The following is a 24,144-nucleotide window of genomic DNA, read 5'->3' as shown; positions in this document are numbered from 1 at the left end:
AGTACAATTACAAAAGCAACTGAAGTATTCTAAACAAATTTGCTGTTAAAATCTTTTCCTCTAATACACTCATTTTAATGCTTGACTTCCTTTCCTGAAAGGGAAGTACATTAAAATACGAAATTATTCTAAATGTATATAGTTAGTACTCTGTTAACTAATGGCCACTTTGCTTAGTACTAGGGATATTTTTCTATGAATTCTAAAACTTCTATGTGGAAACTACTAGTAAGAACGAAATTCACCTACCTGGTATTGTCCAAAATAAGTTGGGTAAAATACAATTTTATTTGCTATAATTCTGTAGTGATATGATAGATAACCACAAAATTGAGGAAAAAGAAGAATGGCTGCAAGAGGTGAGAAAAGTTTCTAGACAAAAGAAACAAAAAACTCGTCTATCTGACAAAGAAATTCTGTATGGACTAAAAGACTGACATTCATAGGATTTATTTAACCAAATACTCACTTAAGAATAAATTCAAAACGGTCCTTTTGAAACTCTGCTCAAAACAGAAATACCTTTAAGCCACATTACAAAACAAAGTATCTCCTCCTATTTCCAAAACTACAAACTATTGTGATGATTTTAAATTACAAAAATCTCTGTACAGAAGGAACCAGATGCAACAGCCAAGCTCCCTTCACATATTCCTAAGTGCCATCTGATCATTACCAAAAGAAAGAGCTTCATATATCCTCTAATCAATTCTGCATATTTCAACCACCCAAACATTTCTTAATGTTAACTGTTCCACAAATACAGTCATAGTTAGAATCACTATACAGACGAACAAAATTTTTCTAGAAATCTACCCAAAATGTTTTAAAAATGATTTATTTTTGATATTTACTATACTTTTTTCTTTGTATCTTAGGCTTAATTATTTTGTACTTGAATCTACAAAGTAACTATACTACTAGTACCTTCTAAAGTTTTAAGCAGCCGGTTTTATATGGCAACTACTATATTCAGAAAGTTATGCATACTTGTTTCTGAAATAAAAATGTTTTTTCTTAAATTTTTATAAAATGTTAGAAAGCTATAGTAGGAACAACCTTTCTACTACTACTAAAGTTCTGATAATAGCAAACACAAACCCTTACATAGTATTTGATTTGTACCAGTCAGTTTTTACTCTCATAATCTTACAAAGTAGGAGCTATTATTAACCCATTGTACAGATCGGGAAACAGACTCCAACAGTACTTTTCTGCCTCATAACAATCATAAAACACCACTGTGCAGTTTGGGAGGGGATAATCCAACTCCCCCTTTATATTCATGCCACTTTACAATTACTCAGGAGTATTAAGAATTTAACAGGTATTTATTTTAAAATTTTTGTAAATGCCTCAAACTCTTTAAAATAATGGTATAAGTATCAATAGAATAATTGCATGTATAAGAAAGGATGAAGATTTGCCTACTTCAGCCCATCAATATGTACTATTCCCTTCACGCCTAACATTTTTTCTTCATTATAATGATTATGAGACACGAAAACCGTGTTATGGAGACTACCAAGCAAAGCTTACTATTTCACTGATACTCTATTAAAAAAGGAAATGATAAGTCTACTACACATTTCATTCATTATATGCCACCCCCCTCCAAAATTGATACTGGTTAAATTTTGACAGTACTATGTTATCTTTAATGGGAATGGGAATCCCTGATTCAAAAACATTTAATATGTTATCTTTTTTTTTTCTAAAACTGGTCTCCTAGGTTTTATACCTTAACTTTCACATTAATCAGCATACTCTAAATAAACACTTAAGAAAATCCTATTTATGGTTCCTATTCATCTCTGAATTTAAGACGGCCAATAATTTATGAAAACCAGTACTTAAACCATGGTGAAAACATATTAATTATAAAGAGGTAGTCTACAAAGTGGTTGTGTCTCAAAAATCTTCCTCTTTTCAAGGAGAAATGATTCTACAAACTAAGAACAGCAGTACAAAAAGCATTTATACAATTTACTAAAATGCATGATTTGTCTAAGTCTACTTTTCTGTGTTTTAGATAATGAAACTCCAAAATGAAAAAGTTGAGCTCTTAGAAACAATGCATTGCGACTTCTAGTCAAAAATCAGATTTCAATTCGCTTATCTGACAAGAAAGAGATAACAGGGGCCCAGAGAAATTCCTGACTTGCCAGAGGTTAACCTGCAGGCTAACTGTAGGCAGGGCTAAGATCACAACCCGCAGTCTCCTGATTCCCAATCCTTTCCCTTGAATACAAAGATTTCTAATAAAGTGCAATCATTTTTTAAAAAGCAAACACCACTACAAAAAATAATAATTATTATATCATAACAGATTAGCAAAACAAGAACACAGTTTTGGAAAATAATGCCTCGTAGGCAAGAAATGTAATCAGAGTCCCAAATCTGGCAAAAAACGCTTACAAATTCCGCCTCAAGATCTCATAAATATGCAACTTAAATTATGTCGCCACTACTTAAGGTGACAACTAGAGAGCGAAACTTAATAAACCAACTAATTTCACTATTCAAACTAAGAAATAAATAAATGACAAAGCTTTCTCTTTGTCCAAAAATTAGTTGTTTTCTTATTCTGTAAAGTTGCCTCCTTACGCTTGACTCCTTTTAAAAAAATAAGAGTTCTAATGAAAGCTTAAAAAATGTCCTTTTACTTTAAAAGCAACCTCATACTTTTTAAAAATAGAAAATCTGATTAAACATATACCACTGAGCCAAAAGAAATTTTTAAACCCTTTAACTTCCTATCAAATTCCATCCACTTTTAAAAATGTTTTAAGTCTTAAGATAGACAGCAATAACCATAATCCTGTTTAACAATACCTTTACCAATGACACTTAAAAAAAATAATAATACGTTTATTTCAACTCTGTAAACTTTTAAACTGCTCTTAAAACTCCACTTTCTGCTTGGTCAAAACTCAACCACTGTGATTTTATCTGCAGCCTGACTGCAGATGCTGATCTATGCTTGTTTTAAGCTCACAAATACAAATATTATACCCCATCCTAAATAGCTGTAATTTGAGGTTCTCTAAAAATTTCAATTTGACATACAAATTCTCCCATTTAAAACCATTTAAAATATTACCCAATTTATCGGTTAACGTAAGCAACAAAATTTCCAGGTAGAGGTAAACACTACCGAAACTACAAACAATAGTTATTACTTTGGCTTCACTCACCAAAATAATCTTCAAACTTTGGCTTCACTCACCAAAATAATCTTCAAACCAACATTATGTAAATTAAATTTAATAGGACACAAAATAAAACTTTTTTTCAGTCTCAGGAATAAATTAAGACAACAGAGAATGATGTACAAGAGACTTTCCATGTGCTCACCTAGCTCACCATAAAATTTCAAAATCCTACTATTAAACAAAAACGTACTTAAATACCTAGTGTTCTAAAATATCTTTAGGGCTAACTAAATGTCAACCAAAAGTCAAACAAAATTAAACCAAATACCACACACCTCGATATATAGTTCGATGGGTATGAAAGTACCTCAAATGGTGCCTCGGATCCAGCTGATACAGAGTGAGTAATATGCTGAACGAACGAAATGAGAAAATGAGCCAGAGAACCCTGAAGTCTAATGAGAATTCTTAACTATCTCATGAGCGTGCCAACATGACTGCTCTGGTAAAAAGGTCTGAAAACACTCTAAGCAAGAAAAGACACTTCCATACAAAATAGGTGGATTTTGATAAATAACACAATGATAAAGACACTGCTTATGGTATCCTAAGTCAAGTCTGATAAAGAGACTAGGAATATAAACTCATTTTACTAATATTTGAGAGGTAAGAAACTCGCTCAAAAAAAGCTGAAAAACACTGGTAACCCTGTTTTTATTGGAAAACAAAATGATATTCCTACAAGGACTAGACATTTTCATAATTTGGCCAGATACCATTGGCCGCTCCATTTAAAAGACATAAAAATAGCGTTACCAATAGTCTCCACATTAAAAAGAACACAGCAACCTTTAGTGACTTGGGGTTTGTGGGGTTTTATAAAACGCAAAGATGGGTGTGGTTAAAAGAGAGGCAAAGATAAGTTCTGTCTGTCCAGTTCTTAAAAATGGAATATTATCTTTATGATAATTCTTTAAATAACAAGAAATACATGGAAATCCACTTAAGATTTTGTCAACTATTTACAAACCTAAAAATTAAACATTGCTGTTATTGAATCTTGGAGTTTGCTTCAAACTCCATTCATTTTAGCCAAGTACTGAATAAGACTAGTTGAAATCACTACGTACTTGAAAAACTAACAGTATGGAAATGAATGCGCTGTTAACTCTCTATTCATTTAACTAAACCTAAGTACGCTTGCTTATTTCAATAGCTGTGAGCACTTACCAACAACCTATACTAAATCATAACACATTTAGACACAAAAGTTAGATGTTCTATATGCAAATGAAACAGGAGCCATCAAAAATCATGTCATGCCTTCCTCAATCTCGCTGAAGGCGTTCAAAGCTAGCTGAAACTTCCTGATGCTTTCAGAAGCCCTCTTGAAGTAACATTATAACTATCTTAAAACATCAGCTGCAAACATGTCTCCGAAAAATCAATGCACTGCATAAATTTCAAAGGCTCGATGTGCCCCAGTGACTGCTTTAACACACACATCACACACATACGCATACATCCTAAATCAGAGGAGGAGGAGAAATTAACACGAAAAGCAGAACTCCCGAATACAAATACCCCACTGTTCCATTCACAACACTCAAGGGGTCAGGGCCACTTTTAGAAATCAATTTTCAGAAATGACTAAAATACTCAATTCGGAAACCCACAAAATTAAGAGAGGTATTTTTCAAGCGACTAACAAAATACATCCCGCTGTAAAACTGAAAAACTTTTACTTGCCAATCGCCACTCCACAGTAAGTGTACGTGTAAAAAAATCAACACTCTTCAGGGGCCTCCAATAGCAGCTTTTAATTTAACGAGGGGCCTAACGCGAAAATTAGCAAAATGAAAAAAAGCCTGTTAAACTTCTGGCTTTAGGGTGTTACACGCTTTACACTTCTGCGAAAAAAGCTTCCGTAGATGCAAGATGCGCCCGCTGGCCAACGACCATCAGCCGGCCGAACCCCTCCGACGGAAAAAAAAAAAAAAAAAAAAACCTAGCTCTGAAGGTAAAGGAAAGCCACAGAAACGGAAGAGGAAAAAAAATAACGTCTTGCCACGGTTCCGCAGCGGCTGAATAGGCGGCTTGTGAAATGCTAATGCCACTTCGGAGCAGTTAGTCACCAGCTATTGTGTGCGGCAGGAGAAAGCCGAGCCGAGCGCGCGTGCAGAGCGAGCAGGCGAGCGAGCGCGCCCTCCTTCCTCGCGCCGCCGCCGCCGCCGCCGCCGCCGCCGCCTCGCGCGCGCCCCCGCGCCCGCACGGACGCGCGCGCCGGCCCCTCCTCCTCCGGCCTTGCACTGCACAACACTCATGACGTATCTTTATTTCTAGCACATTAACAAAATATCACAAATAAATTGTCGGCAGCCCCTGCGGCCCCGGGGTGCGGGTCTCCCCGGCCACTGCCCCCCGCAACCCCCGCGCCGGCCTCCCAACCCTCCCCGTGGCCTTCGGAGCTTTCAGGTTCTGGGGCCAAGTTTTTGTCTCTGTAAAAAAATTGCGGGAAATTCAATTTTTATTCGACTCGGGGAAAAGTTTCTTTGCTCCGCGACGTGAATGTCTCACCAGATTCTGGTAGGTCCTGGGATGCTCCTTCCCGGTCCAGTCGGTGCGCCGGGGCAGCAGCTGCGGGGAGAGGACGCCCCGTGAGCCCGGCCCCCGGCCCCGGCCCGCCCGCGCCCCTCCCCCGCCCTCCCCGCGCCCCGCCTGGGACCCCGAGCCCCGCGCCCCGCGCCCCGGCGGCGGCGGCGGCGGCGCAGCGGCCCAGGGGCGGCCGCGCGGCGGCGGGACGCGGCGGGCCGCCGCCGCCCTTACCTCCTTCTCGGCCACCTCACGGATCAGCACCTGCAACAACAAAGCGGGGAAAGCTGAGCCCCGCGCCCCGGGCCGCGGCCCCGCCGCCGCCGCCGCCGCCAACGCCGCCGCCGCCGCCGCCCTCCCCCACGCCCGCGAGCGGCGAGCGCCGGCCCGGCCCGCGCCGCGCGCCGCCGTACCTGAGCCGCCTGCTGACAGGGTCCATCTTCCAGGAACCGGGCGATGAGGAAGTAGAGCTCTGCGCGGGAGAGAGGGACGGGGAGACACACAGGCTGAGCGGCCGGGCGGCGGGGGGCGGGGGACCGCGGGCGGAATCGCCCGGTGCCAGCGGCCCCGGCAGCCCCCCGACTTACCCGATCGCAGCTCCGAGAGGCCTTTCCTCTCACAAGACATGTTTATGGGTCACTTCGGGGCCGCCGGCGGGACACCCCGCCGCCGAGTGGAAGCGGGGATGGTGCCGCCGCCTGCCCTATAGCTGTCACTGTGTGTTCACGAGCCGAGCCTCGGCTCCACCATTCAAGCAACGGCGGCGGAGGCGGAGGAGGAGGAGGAGGAAACAACAACTCTCAGGCAGCGGCTACAGGCGCCGCCGCCGCCTCCGCCGCGGATCCCTCCGCCGCAGAAAGGAGTCCGCCGCCTTCGCGGCCCCGGGCTCGGCCTGTCCTCGGCCCGCGCCCGCGCCCCCGCCCCCGCCCCCGGCGCAGAAAAAGGAGTGCCTCCGACCCCGCGGCCCCGGCGCCCCCGCAGCCGGCGCGGCGAGACCCCCGCCCGCGGCTCCCCGACCGAAGGTGCGATTTATTTATTTATTTCCAGTCGAAGATGTCGGAGCCGGAGCCGCCGGTTGGCTGGAAGGCGCTTTCTCTGTGGAGGCCGACCTCGGGAGGGAGGGGGCCGGGGACGGCTCCGCGGAGGGATCTGACGCACACGGAGCCGCAGCACAGGCTCTATTCAGCGGCGCTGGCTGGGGCTGAGATGGAAGTTAGTTTCTATGTAGCAGAAATAGGAAACAAATGAAGCAAAACTGCCCAAAGAGGGGAAATGCCCCGAGGATGGGTCTCACTCTCACGCGCGCGCACAGACACACACGCAGAGAGCACTCTCACGCTGGGCAAACTCGGGATCGCGCTACCCTGCCCGAGTTGAATGATAGTGTTTGGTTTCTCTCTTGCCATGTGCATGTGTATAAATGCTGCGGATTGGCATCTGTGTAAGTCTTGTCCTGCGTTATTTCTGCAGCCTATGCAAAGTGTTGTGTAATTTATTGGAGTGCTGTATATTGCAATAGAGGTTCAGGCGCTTTTTGTTGAGCACTTGCGTTTGCAAGCCCGTTATTTGCTGAAGCCACCTCTTCGTGTCTTTTATTACTGCCATTGCCTTAAGCGTACATTTTAAAAATGTTTTTCATTGTTATATGGGCAAAGCGAACTCCTGATCTGTACTTCAGATACTCTTTTTCCTCGTTACAAAAAGGCTAGTAATAGCTAATTAGGGATTTGGGATTAAAGAACCTTAAAGCTTTTCTAAGTGTTTACAAGAAGGAATAATGTAAACCTGAGCGAAAGGAAAGAACGTTAATATTTATCTCTAACTGATCTAGAGGTAATATACTGACAGATCAATAACGTACCGAAGGATAACGAAAGAGTATAGTACGCTTTTAGCCAAGGTGATTGGTGATTAAATAATTTAAATTATCTGTGTATATTGCAGTTGACTTCGTCATGCTAATTAATGGCTTCTAATTTGAGGTGTAAACCATTCCTGTTTACAGTTGATCACGGGAAGACTTCTTGGAGACTGACGAAAAGAGAAAAAAATCAATCTTTCATAAATTAGTATGTAATTACCGGTTTTATATGCTAAATCATACATCTGTCTTTTGCTGATGAGGATAAGGGCCTTGTTTTTTAAAAAACGAATATGGGTGAAATTAATGGAAACAATGGAAAAAGCCATTTGTTAGGAAACAAGGACACCAAGTGATATTTATCTCCAGAGGATTTAAGCACTTTTCAAAAAGACTTGAGAGTTGATTTTTTTTTTAAGGATTGCATTTTAAAGGGAACTAGGATAGTCGTTCTTTTGTTAACATTTAACAAAAGAGTCTCCTTAAAAAATTTAGATAATAAACTGCATTTTACGGACGTGGTCTAAAAAGGTTATTTATGGGGAAAGGACCAACAAGCTGCATTGTGGTTTTCTAGATTGCTTCCTCAACCCTTGTACCCTCCTAGCTCCTTACATTCCTAGTGGGAAATACTTGCTGCAACTGCCTTGGGCTGCATTGCAAGGCTGCACCGGTGTGATGCCTTGTACTGAAACAGCCAGAAATCACCGTACATGTGAGAAAGAGGAAAAAAACACCTAAACCTATTTGGAGTAATAGGATGTAAAAATTGCCTTTTATAACAATCTTAACCAAATTTTTTTAAAAAGGGAAGTTACCATGACTTGTCCTATTGCTGTAGGGTTATCAGAGTCATTGTTATTTATTGAAATGGCTATCCTTCAAGTACTAAAAATATTTGCATTTTTAAAGACATTAGTTCTATTGTAACTATGATAGGTAAAGTAGCTTGCTTCTAGATGGTTAGGTTTGAAAAGATGGACATTTAATATGCCTTTTTGCAATTCTGTTTATTTCCGTGACACATGCTTTCTATTTTATCTTAACTTTTAAAAAAGTATCATATTCTTCAAATAATTGTGATGTTTTTACATTACGATGTTCTTCAAATAAACAGATTTTTTAGGAACTAAACATTATAGTTAGAATTTTGTGATTTTTAAAATGTTTGCATTAGTCTGATTCTTACTAATAGATGTTTATCCTTGCTAAGGAAAAGAAACCAAATTATGACATGGAATATAATATTACTCTGGGTAAAGTTTTCTATATATATCTTGTGAGTAGTATGGAAATATGGAAAGCTAGTATGAATATCTCATGTATGCTTTTCATTTAGAAGCTTTTCCTAAGTATGCTACTAGTACTTAGCTCCTAAAAAATTTTTAAGGAAAAATTTCCTTCTAAATTTTCTGAATATGATGTTCCTGTCATTTTGACTAACCTTTGACAATGTTTATAGTTTCTTTTTCAAAGACCTAATTTGAAGATAGTTGTGAGCCTGCCTTTGAACTAATTTATAGCTATCAGTCTGTTATAAGAAAATGTAGGTTACCTGCTAAAAATTAAAACTTCTTTTCAGCCAAATAAATTATTTGTTTTTAACAATAGATGTTAATTTGAATTCTACTTAGTTCTTCAAATGTGACAAATACTCCTTTATAACATTTTAATTTCTTTAAACATAAAACATTTCTGGAATCTGACATCATCAGTTAACTATAGGGTTTATTATGTCATGTATTGTGCATGTGTACACAAAAAGTCAGCACATATCAAATAGGAAGAAAATCTTACTTTGAAGTCCTAAATTTTAGTTCCCAGGGCAGTGGCATTCTCAGCTAACTTTTGCACATAAGGATAGTTCAAATTTCATCTATATCCATTTCTATTTGTTTATTTTAACTTTTTCATGGACTTCAAAAATAAAATGTCAATTTTAAAAGATTTTCATACCTTTTTTTTTTATAAGAAGGCTAAAAAAATAGTAAAAGTTTGGAAAGCCAACAACTACTGTTTTTGTATAATACAGTGTCTAGGAGATTACAAACTTCGTGAAATGTAAAAGCTCCTGTGCAATTCATTGCTTCACTTGGCAACACATGAAACAAGATAAACATTTAACAGAAAGTCTGTCTTGATTGTGATAAGTTACTATTCTAATGAAATAATCAAATGCTGCCATTCAAGTTGTTTCTGGAACAAGATGGGATAGTTTATAAATAAAAAGATTCAACCACATTTATGAAATTTAGTTTGCTCCCACTAGTATGGTGAACTCAAAAAAACTTTACAATTACAATTTTTAAGATTATATATTAAATCTTTTGTGTGTGTGATATTATGCTTTTTTTTTAATAGCAAAAGCTTTGTCCTATAAAGTGTAGAAATGGAAAAGTAGAAAACACTCTTCTTCAAAAACCACATTCTTTTTTAATCCTCATCTGCCCTAACAACAAAATACAATTGTCAAAAGAGTGTTGTTTTACACACCACTTTCCTCCTTCTGGATTGCTCCCCAATATTGGTTTTGTCCATGTTGGTCTGACTTTCTCCCTCTCAACACACATATTCTTCTTCCTTCACAAAGCTTGAATATATATCAGATTTGAACCATGTAAGTAGATATACTATTTGGCTGCTACAGAAAGAATAGAGAGAACCAACTTCAGTAAGCCAACTCATTATTTAACACTTTGTATTGTCTCCCTTATATCTCACTGAGAAACCTTTTAATCTGTAACAAAGATTAGCTGGTTATCAACAATCATATAATCCCTTAACTTATTTAAATGTTATTAGTAATTTACCACTCAACTTTTTTTCCTCCAAATTAAATTATTCTAGTAGCTTAGATTTTTAAATGTCTTAGTTTGCATGATAAGGAGAAATACATATCTTCGTTGAAAAAAAAACATGTATATATAGACACACACATACACACCCATCACTTCATGAGTTCACAGTACGGCTACAAAGATTAAAGGAGAAAAACAATTTTAGAACACATTCCCCCAAGATTTGGAGCAACACGGTGGATGAAGTAGAAAGAGCTGTTCCGGATGGCAGGAAACTTAAAGGAGAAGTCTGTAGGCATGTTCTATTATATGATGATGTCTAATGGATTGAGAGTGGGCTTTATCGAACAGGGAACAGTGGAAGAAGTGAAGGTAGACTCAGGAGAAGGGATGCAGAGACTTGAAAAGTTGCTAGTGGTGGTGTATTAAATAAAACATATATGATCAATGTGATTCTAAGATGGAATTTGAGGACAGAAAGTGTAGCCACTTGCATTCATATGTACCTGAATTCATAAACTTTGAGAACCCCCAAGAAGAAAAATTATTTTATTCATGGAAAGGGAGAAGTTTGTCTGTCGAGTTAGTGAGGAACTTCTACATAATCAGAATCAAGGACACCAAAGCAGACACTGTTGGTGAAGAAAGAGAATGGTTGTTTAAAAGAATAAGATCTGACCACCAGAGTGCCCACAAGGCTGCCTTGAGATTCAAATATGAGAATAAGACGTACAAAAAGTAAGATCCAACTCAAAATTGAGAATGAAGCCAATTTAGATTTAAGCTGACTTTGTAATCAAAAATGGTGTTTCCATTTTCTAAATTCCTATAGAAAGGCATGTCTCATTATACCACCTTATTTGTAAATTGCCTTCATTTATATATATATGTATATACGTATACGTATATATGCATATATACACACATACTTGGCAAAGATCCCCTTGACTCATGCATCTGTTGCTTTATTTCCTTCAATGGATATAATCATACCTATTTGTTGAAATGGTGATTAGCTAACTAGCCCAAAGAATGAGTTCTGTTACACATTTATAAAATTAAAAATAATATTGATACCAAGTAGATCTTTCAAATGAGATGTGTGTGTTAAAAATTTAAGAGAAAAAAGAGAACCTTTGAATATGATTTTGAGATTACACCTACAAATTCCATTGCATTCAAAGTTTTCATGCTTACATTTGAACACGTACAAATAAAGGTGCATATTAAGTGGTTATAGTGGAATTTTTCATGCTTATCCAAACTTCCAACTGACAGTGATTTATAGAAAAACTAATATAGCCTTTAAATGGAATCTCCTGGTAAGAACATATGTATTATTTCCTCTCAACAGTTATTAGAAGTGTTGTCACTGAATATCATTAAGAAACATCTTTCTTAAGAATATTGAGTAAGTGGTATCATATGAGAACGAAGAAATATGTTGCCTTTTTGTCTTACCATCCTCACTTCTCTGGTTTGCACATGTTACACTTTATACTTGTTTTGTCATTCATTGTTTTGGGGTTTGGGGTAAGTGTATGTATAAGAGTTTCACCTTTCCCTGCTTCCTCACCTTTTCAGTTTTTTCAGCATCTCTATAAAATTTTCCTTCTCTTCCATCATTGAAACTTTCGTTCTAATGGTAAACCAAATATAGGAATTAAGATATATAATTAATTTGGATATACCCTAAAAGCTCTAAAAATATGAAGATGAATCTATTCTTCGTTTCTTATAGTTGAAACTGTTGCACACTAAAATCTTCCACCTCTCTTATTTTCAGCCTCCTGGTTATTTTACAAAAGACTAGAGAAACAATTTACACACCTGGTGTGAAAAGGAGGGAAGAAAAAGCCTTCCTTTACTTTTTCATAAGGAAAGAAACAAAGTGCCAAGCAGTAAGCATTTTCTGTTTGTGAAGTATATATACAATTTTGTGTTACAAAATTTTTCCTATTTCTGTATTTTTTGCCAAAGTCAAGGTAAGTGTGGCCTCTTTAGACATTAGATTTTCTGAGTTAGAGGAATTACTAATTTTTTTAGAAGTTATTTTTGAAGTAATTAATGCATCTTTCTGACTCTAGCTTGTGAAGTTTCCAGTCTAATAGTGACTGAAGAGGACTGCCATTGACTCGAAGCACTCTCTGGTGCTGCATAACTTCACCTCTTTGAAATATTTAGGTCAGAAATTCACTTCATTTTCAGAGCCAGGTCCCATCATGCCCATAAAAATGTTCGAAAAAGAAATCCGGGATGAACACACAATGGCAAATTTCCATGGCACAACAACGGTAAGATATTTTTCCCTAATGCCTGTGAATATTGCATTCTTTTATTAGGATAATAATTACAAAGGTCATTTCCCCTTTCAATCAGCCAGTTTCTCATGTGGCCTCTTCTTTTTCTTTTTATTACTAAGAGAATATTTTAATAGAAATTTATTTTTTTAAATATGAAAAAGAAACAGGAACTTCAGTCACAAGTTCCAGTGACCTGTACTACTTCTGTGAAGCCATCTTCCTGTTCCCTGGGCAAAAATTTTTGAGTTGACGTAAGGACCCAAAGTCTACCTTTAATATCTCTCCCTTGTCTCCATGTGCCATTTCTACTGCTATAGTATCCTCATTGCAGCATTCTGTGCATCAGCTGAAGAATCATCATTTAAACACTGGCTTACAGCTTGACCCTCATTGTGTACTTTTAGTCCAACACATGGAGATGCCCTGTTCACTAGAGGCTGACAGTAGAGATGAGAGCTAATCTGAAGCAGCTGAGACCCCCACTGATGGCTACACCTGGAAAGCAGAGGTTTCTGTGATAGTCTGGCCAATCTCCAGATATTATCAGTTATTAAAACCTGACTTTATTTAGCAGCAATAACAATTTATTGAATGGACTACAAGAGATATGAATCAATGGCTATACATACCATTCAGATTTTAACTACAAGGAATTCACATTCCTGAAATAAAAACGAACAGCACTTATAGACTGTTTTTGTGTTTTAACCTAATTGCTTTTAGTATAAAAGATTCATATTTGATGAATACTAGCAGGATTAAATTCCACTGTTATTTTTAGTAATACAAAATAACATAAAATTTTATGAAATAATCAAGGGTGATATAGATTAATGTGAAAGCATTTTTGGAAACACCTTTTGAAATGAGTGTATGATTTCCATCTTTTTTAAAAGTTTAACTAATTTCTGACAGATTAGTTTCAGTTCTACAATATAAACTATGAAGAGATTTGAGTCAAGAAGATCTCAAGTCAAAATTAGATTGAAAATTTACAAACCTAGGGTCAAGAATTGCGTTGATGCCAAAAATCTGTATAGTGCTGCAGGATACATACATATATTATCATTCTTTAAAAATTTGATTCTTTTTAACTAATGTATTTATGTATCAACACATTAATGTTTGAAGTCTAGAAATCAAGTCTCCTTAACTCGGGAGAAGTTTTTAAACCTCTTTGTGGTGGAAAAATATCAAACATTCCAAAAAAGTATAGAAAATGGCAGTATGATCCCCAGGTACCAGATTCCCAGCATTCATAATTATCCACATTTGGACAATCCTCTACTATCTATCCTCCAGCCACCCCCTTTCCTGCTTTAAAGTAAATGCCATCATTACACCTGTAAATAATTTGGTATGTAGTCTAGAAACAAATTCTGACTAGCTTAATTCTTTCATTGATTGATTCATTCATTTATTTACCACCTCATATTTTAAACATTTGTAGAACATCTACCATATTCTAGATGCCATATTAAGCCCTGGAAATTGATTGGCTGGATATGGTCATTTGGGACCATTTCTAAGAAGTTCTCTTATAACTGGAAATGTATGCTGTTAAGAAATCAGATCATACCATTCAACTGCTTAAACCCCATCCAATGATGTATCATGAACTCCTGGACAACCCTTAACATGACATGTGTGATCTCTCATAATCTAACCCCCTCAACCTGTCCACACTCACCTTTACCCACTGGACCAGGAATACTCTAAACTCCTGTATGAAAATATTTTCCCCAATATGCCTTTCTTTCATTTTCTTGTACATGCTGGTCCCTCTTTCTGGAATCTTGATCTCAAAATGAGACCAATTGTGACGCAGTTTTCAAGACACCCCCAATCATCACTTCTTTGAGTAACCCTGTATACCTCTCCTCCAAGAAAACAAACCTCTAGGTGTTCATCCTCTATTGTAGCACAGAAAGTCTTCTGTGTGTCGCTATTGTAGCACAGCTTTCAGGTATATCATAGTTTTATGTTGCTCTGACTAGACTAAGAATTTTTAGGACAGGCCCTGAATTTTGGATTTCTGTATCCCCATTATATGCAACAATCAGAATATACAACAGGTACTTAATAAATTCAGTGGTTTTTTTCTTGGAATGTGTTTATCAGATAAACAAACTATGGTCATTTCTGGAGGTATATTAAGATGGATCCCAACAATGACCCCAGTTCACCATGACTTCACAGGGCTAGCAGAGGCCCATGGAACCACTGATAGTTTTCCCACTGAAAGGAAGCAAACAAAATAGGTGCTGTATTTAAAGAAACACCAGAATATCATGTGATATTTGGATATCAGCTCTGCCCTTTCAGAATGTTTAGTACAGTATTACTTGAATGTAAAATGAAGGGATAAAATGGTCACTAAAAGAAGGTCACACAATACGAAAATAATGACAAAAAGAAAAAAGAAAACAAAAACCTAACCTAAAGTGAATGACTTTAGGTCATTCCCCTCCTTGCCACTTAACTTTAACTTGTCTTTTTTAGTACATTTTTCTTACGCATCTTTTGTCTCCAGCTTATATCTTGTGCCCTAAAGAATCAGATGGAAAACAAACATACATGTAAATAAGATATCAAATAAATGGAATAGTGCATCAGCAGGGCCCCTATAGCAAATGGAAAAGAGGGTCTGTGTTACTACATCCATAATTATGGCAATGCCACATGTAGGATCACTGAATTTTAGAGCTGGAAGGACCCTAGAGATTATCTAGTCCAAATACCTTTTCAAAGATTAAATGATTTATCCAAACTCACACCCTCCTTTTCAAATTTCAGTCAGCCTTGCAATCTTTCTGAGGTTATTGGTGAAAGGGTAGGATAACTGAATAGCGAAAAGAGAATAATTTAGCATGGAGGAGTCAACATGATTTCTGCACTAGAAGTGATGTTTGTTGGTTTTACTAGAGTTGTTTGAGGGGATAAATAAGCGTGACTAAGGAGATTTAAAGAGAAAATTGATATTTAAACTTTCAAAAAGCCTTGTGACAAGTTCCTATATCAGACTATTTAAACAACCCCCATAAGAAATTGGCTTGGAGAGAAATAAGGAGAAATTTGAGAGTTAATATCATTGATAAAAAAATCAAGTCCTATTTCTGGCTTTTACTGAGTGTTGTTGGCAAATTATTTTGCCTCACTTATCATCATTTTCCCACAAATAATATATGAAAAGTGATTTCACTTAACTCACTGAGCTACTGTGAGGATTGAATGAGATAATAATACTGTTTATAACAAAAGCTAACCTATATTAAGTACAATTTCTTAAGTAATAACAAATTTTATTTCACTTAGCACTCACAAGGAAAATACCGTTGTTATCTTATCACTTTAAAGATGAGAGAACTGAGGCACAGAGTAAAGAAGTAACTTGTCCTGAGTCCTGAAGCTAATTATTGGTAAAGCCGGGAATTGAACCCAGGAAGGCTGGTTCTAGAGTGCTTACTCTTAGCCAGTCTCCTGCCTCTTGTGCTATTAGTATGCACAAATCCCTTTTCACGCACAGCCTAGGTACGTAATAAGGGCTTAGTAAGTTTAGTTATTACTATTTTTATACTTTATCAGATGGAAGAAGAAAAGGAGGCCTAATATTGACTGAAGACCTACTTTAAGTGTAATGCATTCTCTTTACAACCAGCCTGGGAGGCCATAGATGCCCATAGAGGTATCATGGTTCAACCAGTCAGAACTGGGATTCGGGGGGACGTTGGTCTTGTTCCAAAGCCCATGTTCTTTTTACTACATTCCAGCCTGTACTGTTACTTGTTATTCCTCTTGTACCAAAAACACACTTAGGTGTATGGGTAGGTATGTACCCAAGATGTAAGGCACATATACACATAAAATCAATGTTTTATTTGACTTACAGGTGAGTAAATTTTAGTAAGGAAGAAACAAAGAGTAGCAAAGGAAGAATTTAGTAAGTTTCTGAAGAGCAGACCTAATGGCTGCTGTCCCCAGAGTCAACACTGGAGCTAGTCAAGTTTTATTTTTAGAGCGTGATGGGGCATACAAATACACATAAAAATTGATTAATTTTCAGTTGATAGTAAGCTTTTATGGGGAGAAAAGGGCCAAGCCAATGATATCAAATGGCAGGATCCTAAAATGGACTACTAGACGGGGATCTATTGTCATTTTAGGTTATTCCCTGTAAAACATTGTCCAAAAGAGCTTTTGTACCAAACACTCATGCAAAGTGCTGCAAGGAAGAGTATCAGAAAGCATTATCCATGGTACTGCATGTCGGCATTAGAAATATTGTGTGGTTCTAGTCGCCATACCTCAAGGAAGACATAAGGCCATAAGGTTAGAAACCATCTAAAGAAAGATAATTAAAATGACATAAAGATACAGAAAATTTGCTGCGAGAAAATCGACTAAAAATATTAATACCTTTGAAAACTGAAAAGGGACATAATATAATAAAGTCAGGATGAAAATGAGTAGTATGAACACAAACTTATTCAACAATTCTAGAATTCCAGAACCAGCAAGTACCTTGTTGCTGTTGTTAACCCCTGAATTCTTCAGAATGAATCTCCCAAGTGAAAGGGAATCTCCTGCAGGATCACATGTATTAATCGCACTTAGGAAATTTAACATTAGTACTATAATATAGCATAATACACACACATATCCAGATTTCTCCAATTGTCCCAATAATCTTCTTTATAGCTTGCCCGTCTTCCCTCCCTGCCTCCCTTTCTTCCCTCCTTTCTCTTTTTTTTTTGATCTAGAGTCCAATCAGATATCTCACATTGCATTTATGTAATGTAATACTCAACTCTCCTCTAATCTGGAACAGTCACTAACGCCATTACCCCCAACCCCTGGCAACCACTGATCTTTTTACTGCTTCCATTGTTTTGACTGTCCTAGACTGTCATATAGTCAGAAGCATACAGTATGTAGCTTTTACAGGTTGGCTTCTTTCACTTAGTAAATATGTACTTAAGGTTCCTGCATGTCTTTTTGTGGCTTGATATTTCATTTTTTAAAAACACTGAATAATAGTCTATTAACTGGATGTACCACAATTTATTTATCTATTCACCTACTGAAGGACATCTTGGTTGCTTCCAAGTTTTGACAATTATGAATAAAGCTGCTACAAACATCTGTGTGCCTACTCTTGTGTGGAAATAGGTTTTCAAATTTTTTGATTAATTTTGAGTGCAATGACAGGATCATATAATAAGAGTATATTTAGTTTTGTAAGACACCTTCAAACTGTCTTCCAAAGTGGCTGTACCATTTTGCATTCTCAGTATCAATGAATGAGAGTCCCTGTTTCCCCACATCCTCACCAGCATTTGGCGTTCTTAGTGTTCTGGATTTTGGCCATGCTAATAGATTTATAGTGGTATCTCATTGTTGTTCTAATTTTCATCTACTTGATGACTTATAATGTTGAGCATTTTTTCATATGCTTATCTGTCATCTATATATCTTCTTTGGCGAGGTGTCCGTTAAGGTCTTTGGCCCTTTAATTGGGTTGTGTGTTTTTTTTGTTGAGTTTTAAGAGTTCTTTGTATATTTTGGGTAACAATCCTTTATCAGATTGTGTTTTGTAAATATTTTCTCCCAGCCCATGGCTTGTCTTTTCATTCTCTTAACATTGTCTTCCACGGAGCAAACACATTGTAATTGTAAAGAAGTCCAGCTTATCAATTATTTCTTTCATGAATTGTGCCTTTGGTGTTGTATCTAAGAAGTCATCTCCATACTCAAGGTTATCTAGACTTCCTCCTACGTTATCTTCTAAGATTTTTAGGTTTTATAATTTACATTTAGGTCTATGATCCATTTTGATTAATTTAGTAAAGGATGTAAGATCTGTGTCTAGATTCAATTTTTTGCATGTGGAAGTTCAGTTGTTCCAGCAACATTTGTTGAAAAGACTATCTTTGCTCCACTGGATTGCTTTTGCTCCTTTGTCAAAGATCAGTTGACTATGTTTGTGAGGGCTGTGTAGGGGAAGGGTGGTTCTGAGCTCTCCATTCTGTTCCATCCAGCTATTTGTCTATTCTTTCACCAATACCATACTGTTTTAATTACTGTTGCTTTATGGTAAGTATTGAAGGTGGGTAGTGTCAATTTCTTGGCCTTCATTATTGTGTTGGCTATTCTGGGTCTTTTGCCTCTTTGTATAAACTTTAGAATCAGTTTGTCAATATTCACAAATAACTGTTGGGATTTCAACTGGGATTGCATTGAATTTATAGATCAAGTTGGGAAGGACAGACAGCTTGACAATATTGAGTCTTTCTGTCCATAAACATGGAATGTCTCTCCATTTCCTTAGTTCTTTGATTTTTTTATTAGAATTTTGTAGTTTTCCTCATTAGATCATGTACATATTTTATTAATTTATACCTACATATTTTGTGTTTTGGGGTGCTATATAAATTGTATTGTGTTTTTAATCTCAAATTCCACTTGTTCATTATTGGTACATAGGAAATAATATTTTGATAGAGAACTTTTCATCTATGTTCATTAAGGATACTGGTCTGTCGTTTTCTTACAATGTCTGGTTTTGGTAAAGGGTAATGTTGGCCTCATATTTTAAGTTAGGAAGTATTTTCTCTGCTTCTTGGAAGAGATTGCAGACCAGTGGCATAATTTCTTCCTTAAATGTTTGGTAGAGTTCACCAGTGAAGGCTGGTGTTTTCTGTTTTGGAAAGTTATCAATTATGGATTCAATTTCTTTACTAGATATAGGCCTAGTCAGATTGTCTATTTCTTGTATGAGTTTTGGCAAATTTTCTTTCAAGGAATTGGTCCATTTCATCTAGTTTGTCAAATTCATGAGCATAGAGTTACTCATAGTATTCCTCTATTATCCTTTTAATGTCTATAGGATCTATAGTGATGTCCTCTCTTTCATTTCTTATATTAGTGATTTATGTCCTATCTTTTTCAAAGAACCAGCTTTTGATTTTGTTGACTTTCTCTACTGAACTCCTGTTTTCAGTTTCCTTGATTTCTGCTCTAATTCTTATTATTTCTTTTCTTCTGCTTACTTTGGATTTAATTTGCTCTTCTTTTTCTAGTTTCCTAAGGTGAAAACTTAGGTTTTTGATTTTAGCTCTTTTTTATTGTCTAATACCTGCACTCAATATCATAAATTTCCCTCTAAGCACTACTTCCACTGCGTCTCACAATTTTTAAGTTATGTGTTTCATTTTCCTTTAGTTCAAAATATTTAAAAATTTCTCCTGAGATTTCTTCTTTGACTTCTATGTTATTTACGTTGTTTAATCTTCACATATTTTGGGAATTTCCAGTTATATTTCAGTTATTGATTTCTAGTTTAATTTCATTGTGGTCTGAGAGCAGACATTGTTTGATTTGTATTGTTTTAAATTAGGGTATGTTTTATGGCTCATAATATGAACTCTTTTGGTGAATGTTCCATGTGAGCTTGAGAAGAATGTGTAGTGTGCTGTTGTTGGATGAAGCAGTATATAGGTGTCAGTTATACACAGTTGATTTTTGGTGTTGTTGAGTTCAACTATATCCTTCTGATTTTCTGCCTGCTGATATGTCCACTTCTGATAGAGGGCTGTTCAAATCTCCAACTGTGATAGTGAATGGATCTATTTCTCCTTGAAGTTCTGTCAATTTTGCCTCATGTATTAATACTTTGACACTATGCTGTTAGGTAAATACACATTAAGGATTTTGGTTTTTGAGAATTGACTCCTTTATCATCATGTAATGCCCATCTTTATCGCTGATAACTTTCCATGCTTTGAAGTCTGCTCTGAAATTAATGCAGCTGCTCCTATTTTCTTTTTTTAAATAAATTTATTTATTTATTTATTTATTTTTGGCTGTGTTGGGCTCTAGGCACATGGGCTTCAGTAATTATGGCATGTGGGCTCAGTAGTCGTGGCTCACGGGCTCTAGAGCGAAGGCTCAGTAGTTGTGGCGCACGGGCTTAGTTGCTCCGCGGCATGTGGGATCTTCCTAGACCAGGGCTCGAACCTGTGTCCTCTGCATTGGCAGGTGGATTCTTAACCACTGCACCACTAGGGAAGTCCCTTCTATTTTCTTTTGATTCGCATTAGCATGGTATATTTTTCTCCATCCATTTACTTTTAATCTATGTGTATCTTTATATTGAAAGTGGGTTTCTTGTGTACAATATATAGTTAGGTCTTATTTCTTGATCTACTCTATCTCTGTCTTTTAATTGGTGCATTTAGACCATTGATATTCAAAGTGATTGTTGATATAGTTGGATTAATGTCTACCATATTTGTTGTTGTCTTCTATTTGTTGCCCTTGTTCTTTGTTCTTATTTTTTTCTTCCACTCTTTTTCTGCCTTTTGTGGTTCTAACTGAACAGTTTATATGATTCCATTTTCTCTCCTTTCTTTATGCATATCAATTATAAATCTTTTTAATTTTTTTTAGTGGTTGCCCTGAAGTTTGAAATATACATTTTCAACTAATCCAAGTCCAAATAACTACACTACTTCATGGGTAGTGTGAATACCTTTTAATAACAAAATAATCCTAATAATCCTAATTCCTCCCTCTTGTCCCTTGTATCATTACTAACATTCATTTCACTCATATATTAGCATAAAAAAAGGCAGGTCTACTGGCAACAAATATCCTCAATATTAGTTTATTTGAGAAAGTTTTTATTTCTCCTTCACTTTTGAAAGACAATTTCACAGGGTACCGAACTCTGGGTTGATGGTTTTTTTCTCTTTATACTTTAAATATTGTACTGTACTCTGTTCTTGCTTGGTTTCTGAGGAGAGGTCAGATGTAATTATAATCCCTTTTCCTTTATAGGTAAGGTTTTTTTTCCCTCTGATTTCTTGTGGCATCTTTCCTTTATCTTTGATTGCTGTAGTTTCAAAATGATATGCCTAACTTTAGTTTTGTTTGTTTTTTTTAATTGTTTGTTTCAGTTGCTCCACATTCTCAACAAAACTTGGTATGGTCATTATTTTTAATTTTAACCTTTTGAATAGGCACAGAGTGGTATCTTATAGTTTTAATTTGCATTTCCCTAAAGACTAATGACATTGAGCACCATTCATGTATTTATTTTCTATCCTTATATCTTTTTTGGTGGAGGGTCTATTGAAATCTTTCAGCCATTTAAAAAATTGTGTTATTTGTTTTCTTATTAATGAGACCTGAGAGATGTTTTTCTAAATATCTGGATATAAATTTTTATGAGATATATATGTAATGATTACTTGCAAATATTTTTTCCCAATCTGTGGCTCGTCTCTTCATTCTCTTAACAGTGTCTTCTGAAGAGCAATTTTGAATTTTGATGAAGCTCAATTTTTTCTTTCATGGACCATGCTTTTGGAATCATATCTATAAAACCTTTGCCTAACTCAAGATTTTCTAGTCTGTTTTTTCTAGAAGTTGTATAGTTTTAGATTTTTTTAAGTACTCTGCTCCATTTTGAATTAATTTTTGTATATGATGTGAGATGCTGATCAAATTTACTTTTTGCACATGCATATCCAAATTTTCTATTATCATTTGTTGAAAAGATAATCCTTTCTCCACTGAACTGCCTTTTCTTCTTTGTCAAAATTTTTTTCAATTATTAATTTTTCATTGCTAGCATACAGAAAAACAATTGAATTTTGTATAATGATCTTGTATGCTTCAAACTCACTAAGCTCTAGTAGTTCTAAAACATTTTATGTGATTCCATAAAATTTTCCTGATAGGAAAGTCATGTTGCCTATGAATTAAGGCAGTTTTACTTTATTTTTAAACTCCATACGTTTTATTTCTTTTGCTTACCCTAGCCTCCAATGAAATGTTGAATAGAGATATTGAGAGCTAACATACTTGCCTTGTTGTTGACATTATGGGACAAGCATTCAGTCTTTCACCGATAAGTCTGATGTTAGCTGTGGGCTTTTCATAAATGCCCTTTATTGGATTAAGGAAGTTTCCTTTTTTCCTAGTTTGTGGAGAGGTTTTGTTTTGTTTTTTTAAATCAGGAATGGATGTGGATTTTGTTCAATGCTTTTCTGCACCAGCTGAGATGATCATGTGGTTTTCCTTTTTAGTCTGTTAATGTGATGAATTACATTGATAGATTTTTAAATGTTAAGCCAACCTTGCATTCCTGAGGGGGAAAAAACCCACTTGGAACCCACTTTTTGCTTCAAATTACTAAAATTTTGTTGAGAATTTTTGCATCTATGTTATGAGAAATATTAGTCTGTAGTTTTCTTCCTGTAAAGTCTTGGTCTGGTTTTCATATCTGAGTAAAGCTGGTCTCATAGAATAAGTTGGAAAGTATTTTTTTTTCTTTTTACTTTTCTGAGAGAACTTTTGTAAGATTGTTATCTTTTAAAAAATATTTGGGTAGAATTCACCAATAGAGCCATCTGGACTTGGGGTTTTCTCTATAAAAATTCCATATCTTTAATAGATAGATGACCATTAAAATGATCTATTTCTTCTTGAGTGAGCTTTGTTAGTATGTGTAGGATATCTCCGTTTATAAAGTTCTCTCCTCTGTGCCCTGCAAACTCTAGCAGCCTTGGCCTCCCTGGACTCCAACTATGCTTTCTGAACTCAGAGAGACTACCCAGTATCCACCTGAATTCTTCCAATCTGTGCCACGATCTAGAAACTGTTTGTAGGCAATAAACTGAGACCATCTTCATGCTCATCTCATTTGTTTCCTGTTTTTTAGAATCACTATCACTCATTTCATGATGTCCAGTTTCTTAAAAACCAATGATGCATATGTTTTATTCAGTTTTTCATTTGTTTCGGTCAGGAAAGTAAATCTAGTCCCTACTATTCCATCTTGGCTGAAAGCAGAAGTCCATTCTTCAACTTTTAAAATATTTAACTCACCCAAATTTGACTAACTTATCTCTCTTACTTTATGCTAATTTTTAAGTAATATTTTAAAACTTTGACGCTGTAAAAAATGTGACTTTTCCCCAAGGGGGAAAAAAGCTTTTCACTTTTGTATTCATCGTGGTGCTTGACTTATATAATTTTCACCCATCAGTTTCATAAAAGGTGTTCAGTGTAAGCTATTGGGATCAATTTGACAGTAAGACTTTGTATGATGAGTGCATCCTCTAATTGTGAAAAAAAAAAAATCTAAGCAAGAGATTTAACTGCTGTGGCTAATTCTTCTTCATCACTGCACTGTTCTTTGCAGAAAAGCTTGGAAACCAGCCATACTCTTTTTTGTGTCCTTTTTTTTGCCCCTAGGGTTAGTTAGTTGTTGGAATGTCATAAAGACATATTTTTTTAACCATTTAAAAGAAGAAAAATATAAATTATTCTACAGTTACTTATATAAAGCATACGTTTGTCTATCAAATCTACCATAAAATCAAGAGCTAAACTTTGAGCCTTAGACAAATTTGAGGTTTGACTTCTTT

At 36.5% G+C, this 24,144-nt stretch overlaps 1 protein-coding gene and 1 long non-coding RNA gene across 8 annotated transcripts in view; one reads left to right on the top strand and one right to left on the bottom strand.

Moving 5' to 3' along the window:
* PHIP (pleckstrin homology domain interacting protein) overlaps window positions 1-6,560 on the bottom strand; it is a 127,176-nt gene extending 120,616 nt beyond the window's left edge. The window contains exons 1-4 of one of the 3 annotated variants that reach the window (XM_049695333.1): window positions 6,335-6,560; window positions 6,161-6,219; window positions 5,982-6,011; window positions 5,733-5,792 (exon numbers count right to left, since the gene is read on the bottom strand). In XM_049695333.1, coding sequence (XP_049551290.1) covers window positions 5,733-5,792; window positions 5,982-6,011; window positions 6,161-6,219; window positions 6,335-6,374 — 189 coding nt within the window. In that variant the 5' untranslated portion in view covers window positions 6,375-6,560. The remainder of the gene's footprint in view (window positions 1-5,732; window positions 5,793-5,981; window positions 6,012-6,160; window positions 6,220-6,334) is intronic. The other 2 variants (XM_049695334.1, XM_049695335.1) reach the window with 2 other exon arrangements.
* Window positions 6,561-6,961: 401 nt separating this feature from the next.
* Window positions 6,962-24,144, top strand: part of LOC125960652 (uncharacterized) — a 47,917-nt gene continuing 30,734 nt past the window's right edge. For 2 of the 5 annotated variants that reach the window (XR_007470539.1, XR_007470537.1), the window contains exons 1-2: window positions 6,962-12,391; window positions 12,494-12,700. This is a non-coding gene — a long non-coding RNA (uncharacterized LOC125960652). Of the gene's footprint in view, window positions 12,392-12,493; window positions 18,227-24,144 lie in introns of those variants that run through there. The other 3 variants (XR_007470540.1, XR_007470538.1, XR_007470536.1) reach the window with 3 other exon arrangements.

This window comes from Orcinus orca, chromosome 12 (genome assembly GCF_937001465.1).
Source record: "Orcinus orca chromosome 12, mOrcOrc1.1, whole genome shotgun sequence".
NCBI classification, from domain to species: Eukaryota; Metazoa; Chordata; class Mammalia; order Artiodactyla; family Delphinidae; genus Orcinus; species Orcinus orca.
Note: the sequence above shows the minus strand (reverse complement) of the source record. Positions and strands in the feature narration are given on the sequence as shown.